At 43.1% G+C, this 16,171-nt stretch overlaps 1 protein-coding gene and 1 long non-coding RNA gene across 2 annotated transcripts; both read left to right on the top strand.

Moving 5' to 3' along the window:
- Window positions 1–225: 225 nt before the first annotated feature.
- On the top strand, window positions 226–7,373 carry LOC106572847 (uncharacterized). Its single transcript, XR_001321204.3, has 4 exons — window positions 226–835; window positions 5,547–5,752; window positions 5,858–5,972; window positions 6,328–7,373. It is a non-coding gene; the product is annotated as an uncharacterized LOC106572847 (long non-coding RNA).
- Window positions 7,374–10,221: 2,848 nt separating this feature from the next.
- rbm15 (RNA binding motif protein 15) lies at window positions 10,222–15,888 on the top strand. Its single transcript, XM_082962251.1, has one exon. It carries the CDS (start codon window positions 10,384–10,386, stop codon window positions 12,982–12,984), a length of 2,601 nt encoding a protein of 866 aa, XP_082818377.1. The 5' UTR covers window positions 10,222–10,383; the 3' UTR covers window positions 12,985–15,888.
- Window positions 15,889–16,171: the final 283 nt, after the last annotated feature.

Here is a 16,171-nt window from a genome sequence, read left to right as displayed (position 1 = left end):
CCCAAAACTTGAAACTCAAACGACAAATGCTGGCGTGACGTTTTGATAGCCAGGTAATTCTCGGACAATGTGAGATTTCTCAATATATTCCCTACAATTTACTCTCAGGAATTTAAAAAATGCTAATTATCAACAGAGAAGACTTCAGGTACTTTTATTTTGAAGGCAAACAGCAAATTCCACTATTGTGCGTAATCCTTATTGTGTCTAGCTTCACACCACGGTCCGGTCGAGCCTCACTAGACATCAAGCTATTTGGCTGTTTATAACGTTAGCTTTGGGCAACAGGGTTAAGTAGTTGGCTAGCTATTCAATAGTCGAACAACAAGTGACTACCTAGCTAATACTTAACAAGGATTCCTAAATCATTGCTAAGAATAATGAAAATGACTGCAGTTTGTACTGGTCATTGTTTTCAGGTTGGTTGTATCGGTGCTAGCTAGGTACCAAGCTAAAGTTAGACCGCTACTTCTAGGGTAGCTAGCTAACAAATAATAAACAAATAATGGCTTATTACCAACGCGGTATTTTAAACAAATCGTTCGTGGCCTCCGTGTGCTTGTTTGCAGACTTTTTGTTGTACAACTTTTGACAGTGCTACTGATAGTGCTGGCGCTGGGCTTACGCATGTAAATTCTGCACACACAACATTATATAGTAGCATTGTGTTATTTGACGTGTCAAATTAAAAGCTTATTTAACGCGTAAAATAGTGTTGTTTGACGTGTATCTTTTTGTTGACATGCAAAGACCTAAACGGCAAACGCCGTTCCATAGCTGAGTCACGGAGACAACAGCACGCCCGCAAGTCGTGACAACTTTGTACCAGTTGTAGGTAGGCTATTAAGATAGGTCATTATGGAGACACCCCTTTCCCCATAAAACATGTTAATAGAACTGATATAATGGCGACAAAGTACTGGAAGATGAATTTAGGCGCACTAGAGCTCTAGATAAATTCGCTCAGGGCTGGTTTAAAGTAAACTGCTTTCTAATGTCGACTTGTCTTATGGAAAAGTATCAACAGTATCAAGCGAAGGGTTTTACTCATGCTCAGGGTCTAGAGCGCTGCACGAGTGGAAAAATGAAATGAAATCCCTCGCATGCTTGTGTTTATGGTAAAAAAAAAATCCACAATGAAAATGATATTAAATGTGGAGAATGATAGGCTACATTTGCACCAGTTGGTCATCAAGTAGAAAACATGTCTAATGCCATTGCAGGCTAATGTAGCCTACCATTTGATACAATAGATATATTGAAATGACGATATTACTTAAGTCATTGCAAATCAATTTGTGCCACTTGTGTAGACTACCTGGAGCTAACAAACGGATTTAATAAATAGCCTATAACTTCAGTTTGTTATGCAATTATTAATGGCCATGTTTAGTTATTTCAATTGGAAGTTATCAATTGTGATCATGGTCACGGCTCAATCGTAAATGTGTCGTTCTCCACATTTGTCAGTTTCATTGTGGACTTTTCCCTGAAATGAGATGTTGGCCTATCAGAGGCTATAGGCTACCTGTATCTATTTCAGCAAATCACGGCAAAGTTGAATTACAATTATGAACCCAGATTTTAGTCAGTGCCACTGTACAAAAGGCTGTGAAGTATTTGTAGTTAAACAATTCAGTAATGTCAGTTCATGATCAGAGCTGTAGCTCCACAGGCGCTAACACAAAGTAAAACCTAAAATCCTCATTTACAAACCTATGCCTATTGGAATAACAAGTCAATCTCGCAAATAGGCCATTTATAACGGGTTGTAGTCTCAACATCTCGCAGATAATAATGGCACAATTGCCAGAAAATAGCCGAACATTCGTTTTTTTTAAAGTCCATCCTAGTGTTTCTTCAGAGATTGAGATCATCTGGCAATTTCATCACTCAAACTCTCCTATCGGATTTACCTATAGTTATGCACATGCTCAAACTGGATTTATTTACAATAATATATCTGGGTAGTTTGAGCCCTGAATGCTAATTGGTTGAAAGCCATTTGTATATCAGACATATACCAGGGGAATGACAAAAACGTACGTTTTAATATTGTAATTACGTTGGTAACCAGTTTATAAAGCAATAAGTGGTATGTGGATTCCACGGCCAAGGCCAATGTCCGAAGAACAGAGCTTAGCCGTGGTATATTGGCCATATACCACACCTCCTCGGGCCTTATTGCTTAATCATGGCAGTCAAAACAATTTAAATCTCCATCCATTGATGGAAAATGATCTGGAGAGTTTAATAAGGGGGATTTATTTTTTCTCTTGCGACATATTCTTAAACTCGCAATAATTATTATTTTGATGGAAAACCGAATTTTGCTTCTTAGCCTACGTTGTTAAAAATTTTGATATTCCTTCATTCGCTCAATAGCGTTATAGAAAATGGTTTATTGGATAAATGTGGCAAATGTGGTTGCTGCAAACCCTTTTTTGGGGATAGTTTTCAGGCCTTGTGGGTGGGTTTTCAGAGTTCATTGGTCTATAAATTTTAACGAGATCTGGCAACCCTGCTGTCAGCTACGCTTCAACAGCGTGATCGGACCTTTGTGCCCAATCTATGAATTTACATCCCCTTTCTGTTTTAGCTAGCCACTGACTACACTTTAGCTGGCTAGTTAGCAGAGCAGTATATATATATATATATATATATATATATCTACACACACACACACACACACACACAGTTGAAGTCGGAAGTTTACATACACTAAGGTTTGAGTCATTAAAACTCGTTTTTCAACCACTCCACAAATTTCTGATTAACAAACTATAGTTTTGGCAAGTGGGTTAGGACATCTACTTTGCGCATGACACAAGTCATTTTTCCAACAATTGTTTACAGACAGATTATTTCACTTATAATTCACAGTATCACAATTCCAGTGGGTCAGAAGTTTACATACACTAAGTTGACTGTGCCTTTAAACAGCTTGGAAAATTCCAGAAAATGATGTCATGGCTTTAGAAGCTTCTGATAGGCTGATTGACAAAATTTCAGTCAATTGGAGGTGTACCTGTGGATGCATTTCAAGGCCTACCTTCAAACTCAGTGACTCTATGCTTGACATCATGGGGAAATCAGCCAAGACCTCAGAAAAAAATTGTTGACCTCCACAACTCTGGTTCATCCTTGGGAGCAATTTCCAAACGCCTGAAGGTACGACGTTCATCTGTACAAACAATAGTACGCAAGTATAAACACCATGGGACCATGCAGCCGTCATAGCGCTCAGGAAGGAGACACGTTCTGTCTCCTAGAGATGAACGTACTTTGGTGCAAAAAGTGCAAATCAATCCCAGAACAACAACAAAGGACCTTGTGAAGATGCTGGAAGAAACCGCTACAAAAGTATCTATATCCACAGTAAAATGAGTCCTATATCGACATAACCTGAAAGGCCGCTCAGCAAGGAAGAAGCCACTGCTCCATAACCGCCATAAAAAAGCCAGACTACGGTTTGCAACTGCACATGAACACAAAGATCGTACTTTTTTGAGAAATGTCCTCTGGTCTGATGAAACAAAAATAGAACTGTTTGGCCATAATGACCATCGTTATGTTTGGAGGAAAAGGGGGGAGGTTTGCAAGCCAAATAACACCATGCCAACCGTGAAGCACTGGGGTGGCAGTATCATGTTGTGGGGGTGCTTTGCTGCAGGAGGGACTGGTGCACTTCACAAAATAGATGGCATCATGAGGTAGGAAAATTATGTGGATATATTGAAGCAACATCTCAAGACATCAGTCAGGAAGTTAAAGCTTGGTTGCAAATGGGTCTTCCAAATGGACAGTGACCCCAAGCATACTTCCAAAGTTGTGGCAAAATGGCTTAAGGACAACAAAGTCAAGGTATTGGAGTGGCCATCACAAAGCCCCGACCTCAATCGTATAGAAAATGTGTGGGCAGAACTGAAAAAGCGTGTGCGAGCAAGGAGGCCTCCAAACCTGACTCAGTTACACCAGCTCTGTCAGGAGGAATGGGCCAAAATTCACCCAACTGATTGTGGGAAACTTGTGGAAGGCTACCCGAAACGTTTGACCCCAAATTAAACAATTTTAAAGGCAATGCTACCAAATACTAATTGAGTGTATGTAAACTTCTGACCCACTGGGAATGTGATGAAAGAAAGAAAAGCTGAAATAAATCATTCTCCACTATTATTCTAACATTTCACATTCTTAAAATACATTGGTGATCTTAACTGACCTACGACAGGGAATTTTTACTAGTATTAAATGTCAGGAATTGTGAAAAAGTGAGTTTAAATGTATTTGGTTCAGGTTTTTGTAAACTACCGACTACAACTGTGTTTATATATTTTTTAAAATATTTATATTGTTTTACTTAGCCTAGATAATTGTTTGTACAGTATGTCGACTTTTGTGTCTATTTCAGACCTTAAGGCATTTTTAAGGATGAGCATAAGAGAAGGAGACCACTAGAAGTCTGGCCATGTGGAGAAGTGCAGCTATAGTGAGGGGCAATTTACCGGTTTGGTCAGGGCCAGCATGAGGGATAACGTTTATCCTGTGTCGGTGAGTGTAGCTATTAAGTAAAATTTTTGCATCTTAGCAGTACAATGTGTTGTATACAGCTGTCAACATTCTGCAAGGAAAGAGCCCGCTTAATCAATTATATAATCATTGACGATATTATCCCTTATACAAGAATTCCAAGAGTGATAACTCCATTCTAGAATGTTGTCATTGATGAGAATGAATGTAATCATCTATTGACATTCAGAATTGGCTTTGTTTAGACATCCAGCTTGTATTGTAGTTTCATGACCAGAGACAAATCTTCAAAGGGACCGTATTTATTGATTTTGGAGTGGTACATGCACATTCACACAGTCTTTGATTTCTAGGATCCTTTCCACAATATAATTGATATGTCAAGTGATTTAAAATCCTAAATTATCAATTTAAAAGTTTATGGAAAAACTGCACTTAAATATTATAGAGCTGTAATGTCATTAATCAAATCAAACTTTATTTATATAGCACAATTCTTACAACGAATGCATTTCAAGGTGTTCAGTCTCAAGGTGTTTAGTCGTTGGATGGGATGTTGTCTGTGAAATGGGCCAAAGATAACAAAGAGGAGGGCTGCTGACCAGTGCCCAAAATCCTTATGTTCCATCCTTGCATGTTAGTACCTTTCAGATGATTCCTCTATCACTGTTGGTCCTCTTCGGGTGACCTCACGGCGGAGGGTTTGAACTTTTCCTCTTGAGAATTACAATCAGAAGTACAGTTGTATAGCTCATCGCAATACTTCACCATTTTGGGCAAATTGTACCCTAGACTGTCATAATCAGTTGTAGTTGATCTAGTTGATCATTCCAGATAATTCCTCCATCCCGGTAGAAACGTCCCATCCACATAGTAGGATATTTAGATGTGCAGATATTTTCACTGTTACTATAGTCAAGTCTGTGGGTTATGGTATTTGTATATAGCTGTTACCATTTTAGTAATCAACTTAGCTAGCTAGTAAAAGTGACTTATTTTATTTTTTTGTCTTTCAGATGGCTGGACCGGAAACCCAGTGACAATATTCGGCTCTGCAGCTGCCATTTTCCTGTGGGAAAGCGAAAGGGCCCTGTATTTACCAGAAAAGGTAGCTCATCTACCACGGCAGGAGAGAAAGATCCAGACTGTTGATTGGGAAACAAGAACAAACAATGAGGCATGACGATTGGGTGTTCAGGGACAACTTGTCACATTGTCCAAGGTGGGTTTGTGTTATGATAAACAAAGCATTTTCTTTTCCAGATAAAGATGTTGATACGGCATTTAAAAAGACCCACCGCTGACCAAATGTCTCTTTGTTTTCCAGTCCCAACAGGAGAGGATCCTTCAGCCTATCCGGTGCATGGCCATCCTGTTCCAGTGGGATGTGAGCGTCCAGTTGCGGAGACTACAGCACATCGAGCCTGTGGACAGACAGCTCAGTAACACATCAAATATGATACAATATTGTGTAAAACATTGAATTTGTAGACGCATCGAAATGTTGACTGTATGTCCCCTTTTCCCCCATGTTTTAGACATGAGGCGTGACAGTCAGAACATCAGGCTCACCTCATAACAAATATAAATTCCCACTGTGCCCATGATAAAATGCAATGTGAATTGTGTTGTACTACTGAATGAATCTCCAGCCTTTGTGATTTAACTAAAGTTAACTACGTTAGTTGGCTGCTTTTGAGCAAAACTTGTATGTAATATAACCTCTCCTGGAAGGGGGGGGGGGGGGGGGGTGAACAATGTGGAATATTTTTGGACCATTGTCTTCCCTGAAAACAGGTACTGAACAGGAGGAGCCACGAAGAACCACGAAGAAGCAGGTGTCTCTTCCAGTGATGTGGAGCTGACCCAGGACCGGTTGCCAGTAAGGATGGTCTTCACGGAGGCTGTAAGACCCTACTTCCTAGATATAGAACTCCTTTGACTTCACTGCCTCTTCAATGGTACAGTAAAGGCCCTTGCACCATAGGGACCCTTGACCTCCAGCACTGCTGTGGTGCCCACCACACCATCCAGTGAAGCACCCAGGATCCCAGACTGTGTGACCCAAAGCCCTGACTCCTGCACATCCATCTTTGTAGACATTTTGAATGCCTTGATGCATTCCTCTTTGTTAACTGTGCCCCACTTTACAGACATCACCCTATCCAACAACTGTGATCTGAGGACTCTTTTTATTTATTTTGTATTTTTTAAGCAGCGACGGAGTAATGCACTTAGCCCTAACCACTGCCCCATAATTGCTGGCCGTCAACTTTCCTCTCCTCATGGTGTGCCAGTTGGGGTTGTTGTGCTGTCCAACTGTTGCCTGCCTTAAAGCCTCCTGCTTCTCCACCGACAGCGTCATGCCAGCCAGGATGCCTGCATGCCCCAGAGAGGGTAGCGGTTGATCTGGCTCAGGTTTAAGGAGACATGCCATTCCACTGAACCGGTTCCTTAGTCACTGAAGAACCTCCTCTGTGGGCTCTCGGAACAGAGGGTTGTAGTCTTCAGCCAGGTACAGATCCTCCACTGACTGCACCTGGTTGGGCACAGTTGGCTTTCTTCACTCGCATTCCATATCCGTAAGGCCAATATTGTTAACCACCAAAATAGGCTTCATGGCTACACTGATGAGGTCGATGGAGGCATTCCCATGTGGTAGAGAGAATCCCCTGGTCACCTATAGAGGCCTGCCAACAGGAAGTGGTCACCTCTAGCGACCTGCCAACCGGAAGTATGTTAAGTGCTACATGCCTTTCAATGCACGACTTTGAACAACTTGAAATTAATTTGTTATAAAAAATGTGCTATATAAATAAAGTTTGATTTGATTGATGACATTACATCTGTAGAATGGATCCACTTTGGCGGACTATAGACAACATGGACAGTATATGAATAGAAAAGGTATGAACAGCAGTAGAATAATGTAAAAATATTGTACAATCCAGGTGTGCAAAGCTCAGACTTACCCAGAAAGACTCACAGCTGTAATCGCTGCCAAAGGTGATTCTAACATGTATTGACTCAGGGATGTGAATCCTTATGTAAATGAGTTATTTCTATATTTCATTTTCAATACATTTGCAAAAAATTCTAAAAACATGCTTTCACTTTGTCATTATGGGGTATTGTAGTAGATGGGTGACCAGTGTTCAATGACTATGTACATAGGGAAAAACAGTCTCTAAGGTTCAGGGTAGAGTTCCATGTGGTAGCCAGCTAGTAACAGTAACTAAGGGTGTTTTCACACAGTCCTCTTTTAAAATAACCGATCTGTCTTCTTAAAATTGAACTCTGGGGTAAAAAAAAAAGCAAAATAACTCAGTTCTCTTTGTATTCACACTGCCTTTGCATGAGGACTCAACTCTTTTGCCAGTTCACTTCACCTATTTTGTGGACTGAGTCCTCTTTGCATTCACATTGCTATGTTTAGAAAGGACCCAAGATATTTTTCCATCATGCACTCTGTGTTTTTTACAAAGTGCAGGGCAAGCCATTCAGTCAGAATGTGTTATCGGACAGTTAGATATACGTACTTACATGTATGAAGCTAATGGATTGCATTTAGTTAAAATATGAGACATAATAATTGCAATCAGAAGATACTGTTAACATGTACATTTGATTGGTAACAGAATAAATAGTAATAGAATAACTGCAGAATAAATAATGCTGTAATTGAAAATTGTAAACCCAAGGTAGGCTACTGCCCCTTTAAGAGCTAGAATTAAGCAATAAGGCACAAGGGGGTGTGGTATATGGCCAATATACCACGGCTAAGGGATGTTCTTAAGCAAGACGCAACACGGAGTGCCTGGACACAGCCATTAGCCGTGGTCCAAACACACTAAGAAAGTCGTGAAGAGGGCACGACAAAGCCTATTCCCCCTCAGGAGACTGAAAAGATGTCATGGGTTCTCAGGTCCTCAAAAGGTTCTACAGCTGCACCATCATGAGCATCCTGACTTGTTGCATCACTGCCTGGTATGGCAACTCCTCGGCCTCCAACCGCAAGGCACTACAGAGGGTAGTGCGTACAGCCCAGTACATCACTGGGGCCAAGCTTCCTGCCATCCAGGACCTCCATATCAGCCGCTGTCAGAGGAAGGCCCTAAAAATGTCAAAGACTCTAACCACCCTAGTCATAGACTGTTCTCTCTGCTACCGCACGGCAAGCAAGACTTCTCTCTGCTACCGCACGGCAAGCAAGACTTCTCTCTGCTACTGCACGGCAAGCAAGACTTCTCTCTGCTACTGCACGGCAAGCAAGACTTCTCTCTGCTACTGCACGGCAAGCAAGACTTCTCTCTGCTACTGCAAGGCAAGCGAGACTTCTCTCTGCTACCGCAAGGCAAGCGAGACTTCTCTCTGCTACTGCACGGCAAGCGAGACTTCTCTCTGCTACCGCACGGCAAGCAAGACTTCTCTCTGCTACCGCAAGGCAAGCAGTACCGGAGCACCAGGTTGAGGTCCAAAGGGCTTAACAGCTTCTACCCACAAGTCATAAGACTCCTGAACAGCTAATCAAATGGCTACCCAGACCCCTCTTTTACGCTGCAGCTACTCTCTGTTTATAATATATGCATAGTCACTTTAACTCTACTTACATGTACATACCTCAATTACCTCAACTAACTGGTGCCCCCGCCCATTGACTCCGTACCGGTACCCCCTGTATATAGCCTCTCTTGTTATTCTACTGCTGCTGTTTAATTATTTGTTACTTTTATTTTCTGTTTTCTATTTTTTACTTATCTATTTTTTACTTAACACTTATTTTATTTTATTAACTTAAAGCATTGTTGGTTAAGGGCTTGTAAGTAAGCATTTCACTGTAAGGTCTACACCTGTTGTATTCGGCGCATGTGACAAATACAATTTGATTTGATTTAATTTGATATTTCACAAACCCCTGAGGTGCCTTATTGCTATTATAAACTGTATACCAATGTAATCAAAGCAGTAAAAATACATGTTTTGTCATACCCGTAGTATACGTCTGATACACCACGGCTGTCAGCCAATCAGCAGTCAGGGTTCCAATCACCCAGTTTATAATAGATTTTAGGTCACATATAGGCTAAGATCACATGAACTTAAAACTCCATACATTTCGGAATTTCTTTGTGTCCTTGACAATCGCTAACCAATATCCAAAAACAGCACACGTTTCTTTTTCGCGAACCTGGACATCATCACCAATGTGAGGGTTTATGGCAGAGGAAACGGTGTAGCGGTAGTCAAGTGTGTGGTGCGGGAATAATGACAAGTGATCCTGGGGTGCTTTGCACTCACATCAAGCGAACCGAACTCAGAACACTTCTTGAGATGGTCTCAGTCGGGTTTGCTTCGGGGCTCTTTTGAGGGGTCTCAGTTCCTTTGGAATGTTCACATTGCACAAAAAATTAAGCGAACAGCACTGAGTTCACAGAATTTGGCTGAACGGGACCAAGTGTGAAAACACCCTAAGGTTCGGGGCAAATCATTTGTTGTTCATTTCATATGAGCAACCAGTTATTTGAATAAAGTGAATAACAACATATAAAACGTAAGGCTGTATGCAACATTGTATATAACCCCAAAAAAATAATTCCCCAGTTTCTGTAATTTACGATTTGACTGACATAGACTGTACATTTGTAGTTGTTTCTTCCACCCACTATTTCGTCCAATCAGCTCGAAGGGGCGGGCTCTGACAGTATTCCAGACAAAATGGCGGATGTTGTTGTTTTGCCGCAGGGTCAGTGCTAATCGGAGTTCGCCTTTTCACCGATTTACTGCAAGAAAAGACAGAAATCATATCGTTGGCGACAACCTTCATCGTTGTAAGGGTTTGCGAGGTGGACTGTAATGAAAGGCAAAGAAAGGTCGCCGATTAAAAAGCGCTCTCGGGCTTTGGATGATATCCGAGACAGGGGAGGAGGCCATCCGCCCAGCAAGAAAATGGGGGCTATCTCAGTTTCCAGCGGGAGCAATAATGGAAATACCTCGACTAAAAGTGACGCAGGATCTACAAGAAGGAGTTTGTTGGGCGAAAAGAGAGACAGGGATTTTGACGGGCATGTTTCCAGTCGATCCGGCGTGAGTAACCATAGTTATCCCGGTGCTGTTGCTATCGGTAAGAACCACAACCTGGGCTTGACTCTCGATTTAGCCACAGCAAGGACTAGTAATTCGCGTGGCGAGCGTGCTCTGCCTCCCCCCAACAACAACGAAAGTGAGTACAAAACTCTTAAAATCAGTGAATTGGGAACTCAGTTGAGCGACGAAGATATCGAAGACGGACTTTTCCACGAATTCAAAAAATTTGGGGACGTGAGTGTCAAAATAAGCCGCAGCAACGACGAGAGAATCGCGTTTGTCAACTTCAGAAAGCCTGAGGATGCCAGAGCAGCTAAACACGCCCGGGGCAGGTTAGTACTTTACGACCGTCCTCTGAAAATCGACGCAGTGTACATCAACAGACGGAGAAGTCGCTCTCCAGTTGAGAGAGTTGACAGAGACCCCTATGTTGGAGCCCCAGGGCACAGACACCTTCATACCCAGAGACCCCTCTCCCCATCAGGGCTTGGATACAGAGACTACAGACTACAGCAGCTGGCCCTTGGGCGCCTCCCTCCTCCCCCACTTCCCCCTTTGCCCAGAGACCTAGAACGGGAGAGGGAGTTTGCCCTGTTTGAAGCCAGGTCGCGCCCAGGTCCAGCTTTCATTGCAGAGAGAGCTGCTGCTTTCCGCGAGGAGGATTTTATCTCTCCCGAGGATGACCAAAGAGCTAACAGAACGCTGTTTCTGGGCAACTTGGACATCACAGTCACAGAGACGGACCTGAGAAGGGCGTTTGACAGGTTTGGGGTGATAACAGAGGTGGATATAAAGCCCACACGGGGACAGACCAGCACATACGGATTTCTGAAGTTTGAGAACCTAGACATGGCCCATCGTGCCAAACTCACCATGTCTGGGAAGATAGTGGGCCGTAACCCTATAAAGATTGGCTATGGTAAGGCCACCCCCACCACACGCCTATGGGTGGGCGGGCTCGGACCCTGGGTCCCCCTAGCAGCATTGGCCAGAGAGTTTGACCGCTTTGGTACAATAAGGACCATTGACTACAGAAAGGGGGACACCTGGGCTTATATACAGTATGAGAGCCTTGACGCTGCTCAGGCTGCGTGCACTCACATGCGTGGCTTCCCTCTGGGGGGGCCCGAGAGGAGACTCAGGGTGGACTTTGCAGACACCGAGCACCACTACCAGCAGCAGTTCCTTCAGCCTCTTCCTCTACCCCCCTTCGACATGGTGGCAGAGGCTTTCATCCACCGAGCCACAGCTGAGCCCCTGAGGGACAGAGAAAGGACCCCACCGCCGCTCCACTTCAGAGAAAGAGATCTGGGCTTCCCCGGGGCTGAGTGGCCCCCTAACCCGGCTATGCGTGAACGAGTACGTCCCGGGGTCTTTGAGCTGCCGGACCACCTGCAGCGGGACCGGCGGCCGGGGGGGAGGGAGCCCTGGTCTCTGGAGCGTGAGCTGGTGGGGCGCGGCGGCGACCCGGGACGGAAACGACGCCTCATGGACGACGGTCGCCATCTTGATGTCTCTCCTGACAGCACTGATCGCACGGCACGCCGGCGCAGAGGTGGCCCATCCCCAGATGGTAGCCCTGACGGAGGCCGCTTCAGTGACTCAGAGCGCCCCCCTCGCGACGACAGACCCTCCCCTGGACGAGACCGCCGCCCCAGTCTGGAGCGTCCTGGCGGAGGGGACAGGAGATTGAAGAACCAGGGGAATCTCGCCGAGAGAGGGGCCTCCAGCAGTGGCCTCGCATCTTCAACAGGGGAGCGGAAACGTAAAGCCGGCGACAGCAGCAGCAGAGGACCCGGAGCTAAGAGGGATCGCTCCTCAGACCAGGGCGGCTCTAAAGGCAGTCAGTCATCCAAGCTGAGCCTGGCCTGGCACGGCATGCTCCTCCTGAAGAACAGCAACTTCCCCGCCAACATGCACCTTCTGGAGGGTCACCAGGGCGTGGCCAAGGACCTCCTCGTTGACGGCCCCACGGGGAGACAGGTGGGCGAACTCAAGATCACCCAGCGTCTCCGCCTCGACCAGCCCAAGCTGGACGAGGTCTCCAGACGCATCAAAGCGGCCGGCCCCGGCGGCTACGCTGTCCTCCTGGCGGTTCCGGGTTCCGGTGGCGAGGAGGTGTCGTCGACGGACCCGGCAGCTTCCACCCAGCGTCCTCTCCGCAATCTGGTGTCCTACCTGAAACAGAAGCAGGCAGCCGGAGTCATCAGCCTGCCGGTTGGAGGCAGCCGGGATAAGGACCACCAGGGTGTTCTCCACGCGTTCCCTCCCTGTGAGTTCTCACAGCAGTTCATTGATGCCTCGGCTAAAGCTCTGGCCAAAACGGACGAGGACTATCTGGTGATGGTCGTGGTGCGAGGTCCATCATAACTACAATCAGAGAGAGGAAGCAGGACATCAGTGATATTGTACAAAAGAAAAAAAGATGTCAGTAACTACTGTTGCATGCTGTGTGTTGAGTTCTGCTCCATGGGGTACTACTATAGAGTAGGGGTATGATGGGGTACTACTATAGAGTAGGGGTATGATTGGGTACTACTACAGTAGGGGTATGATGGGGTACTACTAGACTAGGGGTATGATGGGGTACTACTAGATGGGGTACAACTAGAGTAGGGGTATGATGGGGGCATAGGCTATTTCACTATTTGTTCCACCAAAATAAATATGAAATGCCCTCTTGAAAGTCAACAAATGTGTAGGCAAATTGTGCAACCCTGTTTTATTAAGGGTGTGCTCATTTCCAGCCAGTATTATAGAAGGGGGACATTCTAGAAATACAATCTAACTTGAAATGAGGTAAAATGGCACCCTTTTTCATTTAGGAAAACTTGAATCATCCGCTGTGTGTGAGAAGACTCCATTCCAACATTTGGTCCACTGTTAGTGTTCCACTGATCGTATTAAATACAGCGCCTTCAGAAGTATTTATACCCCTTGACTTATTCCACATTTTCTTGTGTTACAGCCTGAATTTAAAATGGATTTAAAAAAAAAATGCTCTCCCATCTACACACAATACCCCACAAAGTGAAAACATGTTTTTAGAAATTTTGCCAAATTTATTGAAAATTAAATACAGAATGATCTCATTTACATAAGTATTCACACCCCTTAGTCAATACTTTGTTTCTAAGTACCTTTGGCAGCAATTACAGCTGTTAGTCTTTCTGGGGTTAGTGTCTAAGAGCTTTCCACTCCATTTATTACACTTTCTTTTCTCGCTGTCAGTTAGGTTAGTATTGTGGAGTAACTACTATGTTGTTGATCCATCCTCTGTCATTAAAACATCATGCTAAACACTATTATTGCACACAGAGTGAGTCCATGCAACATATTATGTGACTTGTTAAGCACATTTTTACTCATGAACATATTTAGGCTTGCCATAACAAAGGGGTTGAATACTTATTGAATCACAACATTTCAGATTTTCATTTTTAATTCATTTGTAAAAATGTTTATAAAAAACAACATATTTCCACTTTGCCATTATGGGGTATTGTGTGTAGGCCAGTGACACATCTCAATGTAATCCATTTTAAATTCAGGCTGTAACACAACAAAATGTGGAAAAAGTCAATGAGTGTGACTACTTTCTGAAGGCTCTGTAAATTAATGACGCTGCTTTGTGCTTCATTACAATCATTTTGTGTCATTTACAGTTAATTATATATTTTTCACCTCAAGGCCCTTTCTAAAAGTCCTGAATTATGAAGCCTTTATTTTAAATGTCACATTTTGAGAAAGATACCATCAGATCTGTTTGACAACTTTGGTATGGTGAGGATATAAATCATATTTCAATTTCTCACCAAAAAAAAGTATTGGGGACAATTGTGTTGGGATATGTCATTACTTGACAAAATTGACTTCCTGTCTTTCTGTAATACATGGAAATGGTTCAAACCTAGGAATCAAATGTCCCTATGCACAGTAGGCTATCTGGTGTTAGGTTACACCTGGTGTTTCAGCCTGTATAACTGGTTAGGTTACACCTGGTGTTTCAGCCTGTATAACTGGTTAGGTTACACCTGGTGTTTCAGCCTGTATAACTGGTTAGGTTACACCTGGTGTTTCAGCCTGTATAACTGTGCCCACATTTCTATGGTTAAGGAATGGTTCATGACACTACAAAATGGGTAGAGACAATGGGGTTTAGTTGCTGAGTGTAAACTCAACCTAACTTGTCTGTGGTGTGAATATAGTGTATTCAATTGGTTTCCAAATGTGTTTTAATGTTTAAGCTACTCACCAGTAATACTTGGGCGTATTGAGAGGCTGAATGAGGAATAGAGGTGATTTTTTTGCCCAGCTAATATACTGTAGGATGGGCCCATCAATGCAATGACGCAACAAACACATAGCCCACTAAGAGAGATGCTAAGGGTAGATTTTATTGTGTACATTTTCTTTAGCACCACCTGACCCTTGGTAGTAACTTGTGACCTATAACCTTTGACCTATAATGTGTGGTAAAATTACACTAGAGATAAAAACAAATTTATGCTTTTGTTGTTGTTGACCTCTGTTGGTCCGCTTTCATTCAATTAATATACCAATGTTTGTTGCCAAGTTTGTCTGAATTTGACAGTATTTTATTGGTAATCATTGCTAACAAATGATTTACGGTAATCCTAATAATCAATAAGTTAAAAGGTATTCAACATTTGGAGAAACTGATCATTTAAGTTTTTTGGGGGGGAGAAAAACTTAAATTGTAAGTTGTAGTGCTATTATTTTGTAGTATTTTTAAACCGCAATGCGTCAGCAGAAAACAGCTAGATTTGTCAGACTTAATAGCCTGCTGTTGGTAACATTTTATGGCTGTTTTCTTTTTTTCATTTTTATTTTTAAAACTAAACTGAGTTGTAGTTTTAAGATGTTTTAAGATGAGGTTGGTCTGGTTTATCTGTTTGAAAAATTGTATGAGAAAAAAAATCTGTATTTGTCTCAAAGTTCACTGCCTCAACTGAGGACTTCCTATGGCTCAAACCTCACAGGAAACTCTGAAGAGAAGGAAACTACTTAGAATTTGTGTGTTTTCACTGAGAAAGCAGCTTTTAAGTTGTCTTCTTTTGTGTTCTGTTTTAAGTGGAGTAATATGACCATCTTGCTTTGTGCTGTGTACCTGGTTTCATTGGGAAGACAAGAAAAGGAAAAAATCCTCTTCCCACACTGCGCTTACTGCCAAGCTGTTTAACACACAGAGACAAAGTGCATTTATGCACTTATTTGTCCTCCGAATATCAATAAATGTTCATTTGATGGAAACCTGTTTCTGCCGTGGAAATGAATTGAAGAGCGAGAACTGTTGTGACTATCTCGTCTGTTGTGTTTCCAAAAAGGAATTGTGTTTATCACTTTGAATTGTGACACAAGAAAAGGGAACCAAACATCTCTTTGCCGATTGTTAGCGCCGAGGAGACTAGGAGAGACGTCTGCGTGATGATCACCTGTGTGTGTGTTTTCTCTCTCACCACACACACACACACACATATACACACACACACACACACACACACACTTTTCAGGAGCTGTTGAGCTAACATGACCT

The sequence above is a fragment of the Salmo salar genome, chromosome 15 (genome assembly GCF_965601325.2).
Source record: "Salmo salar chromosome 15, fSalSal1, whole genome shotgun sequence".
Taxonomy (NCBI): Eukaryota; Metazoa; Chordata; class Actinopteri; order Salmoniformes; family Salmonidae; genus Salmo; species Salmo salar.
The sequence above is the reverse complement of the archived record's forward strand: the minus strand, read 5'-3'. Positions and strand labels throughout refer to the sequence as shown.

Coding starts and splice junctions, on each gene's coding strand:
- rbm15 (XM_082962251.1), top strand. CDS start 10,384: ATGAAAGGCAAAGAAAGGTCGCCGATTAAAAAGCGCTCTCGGGCTTTG.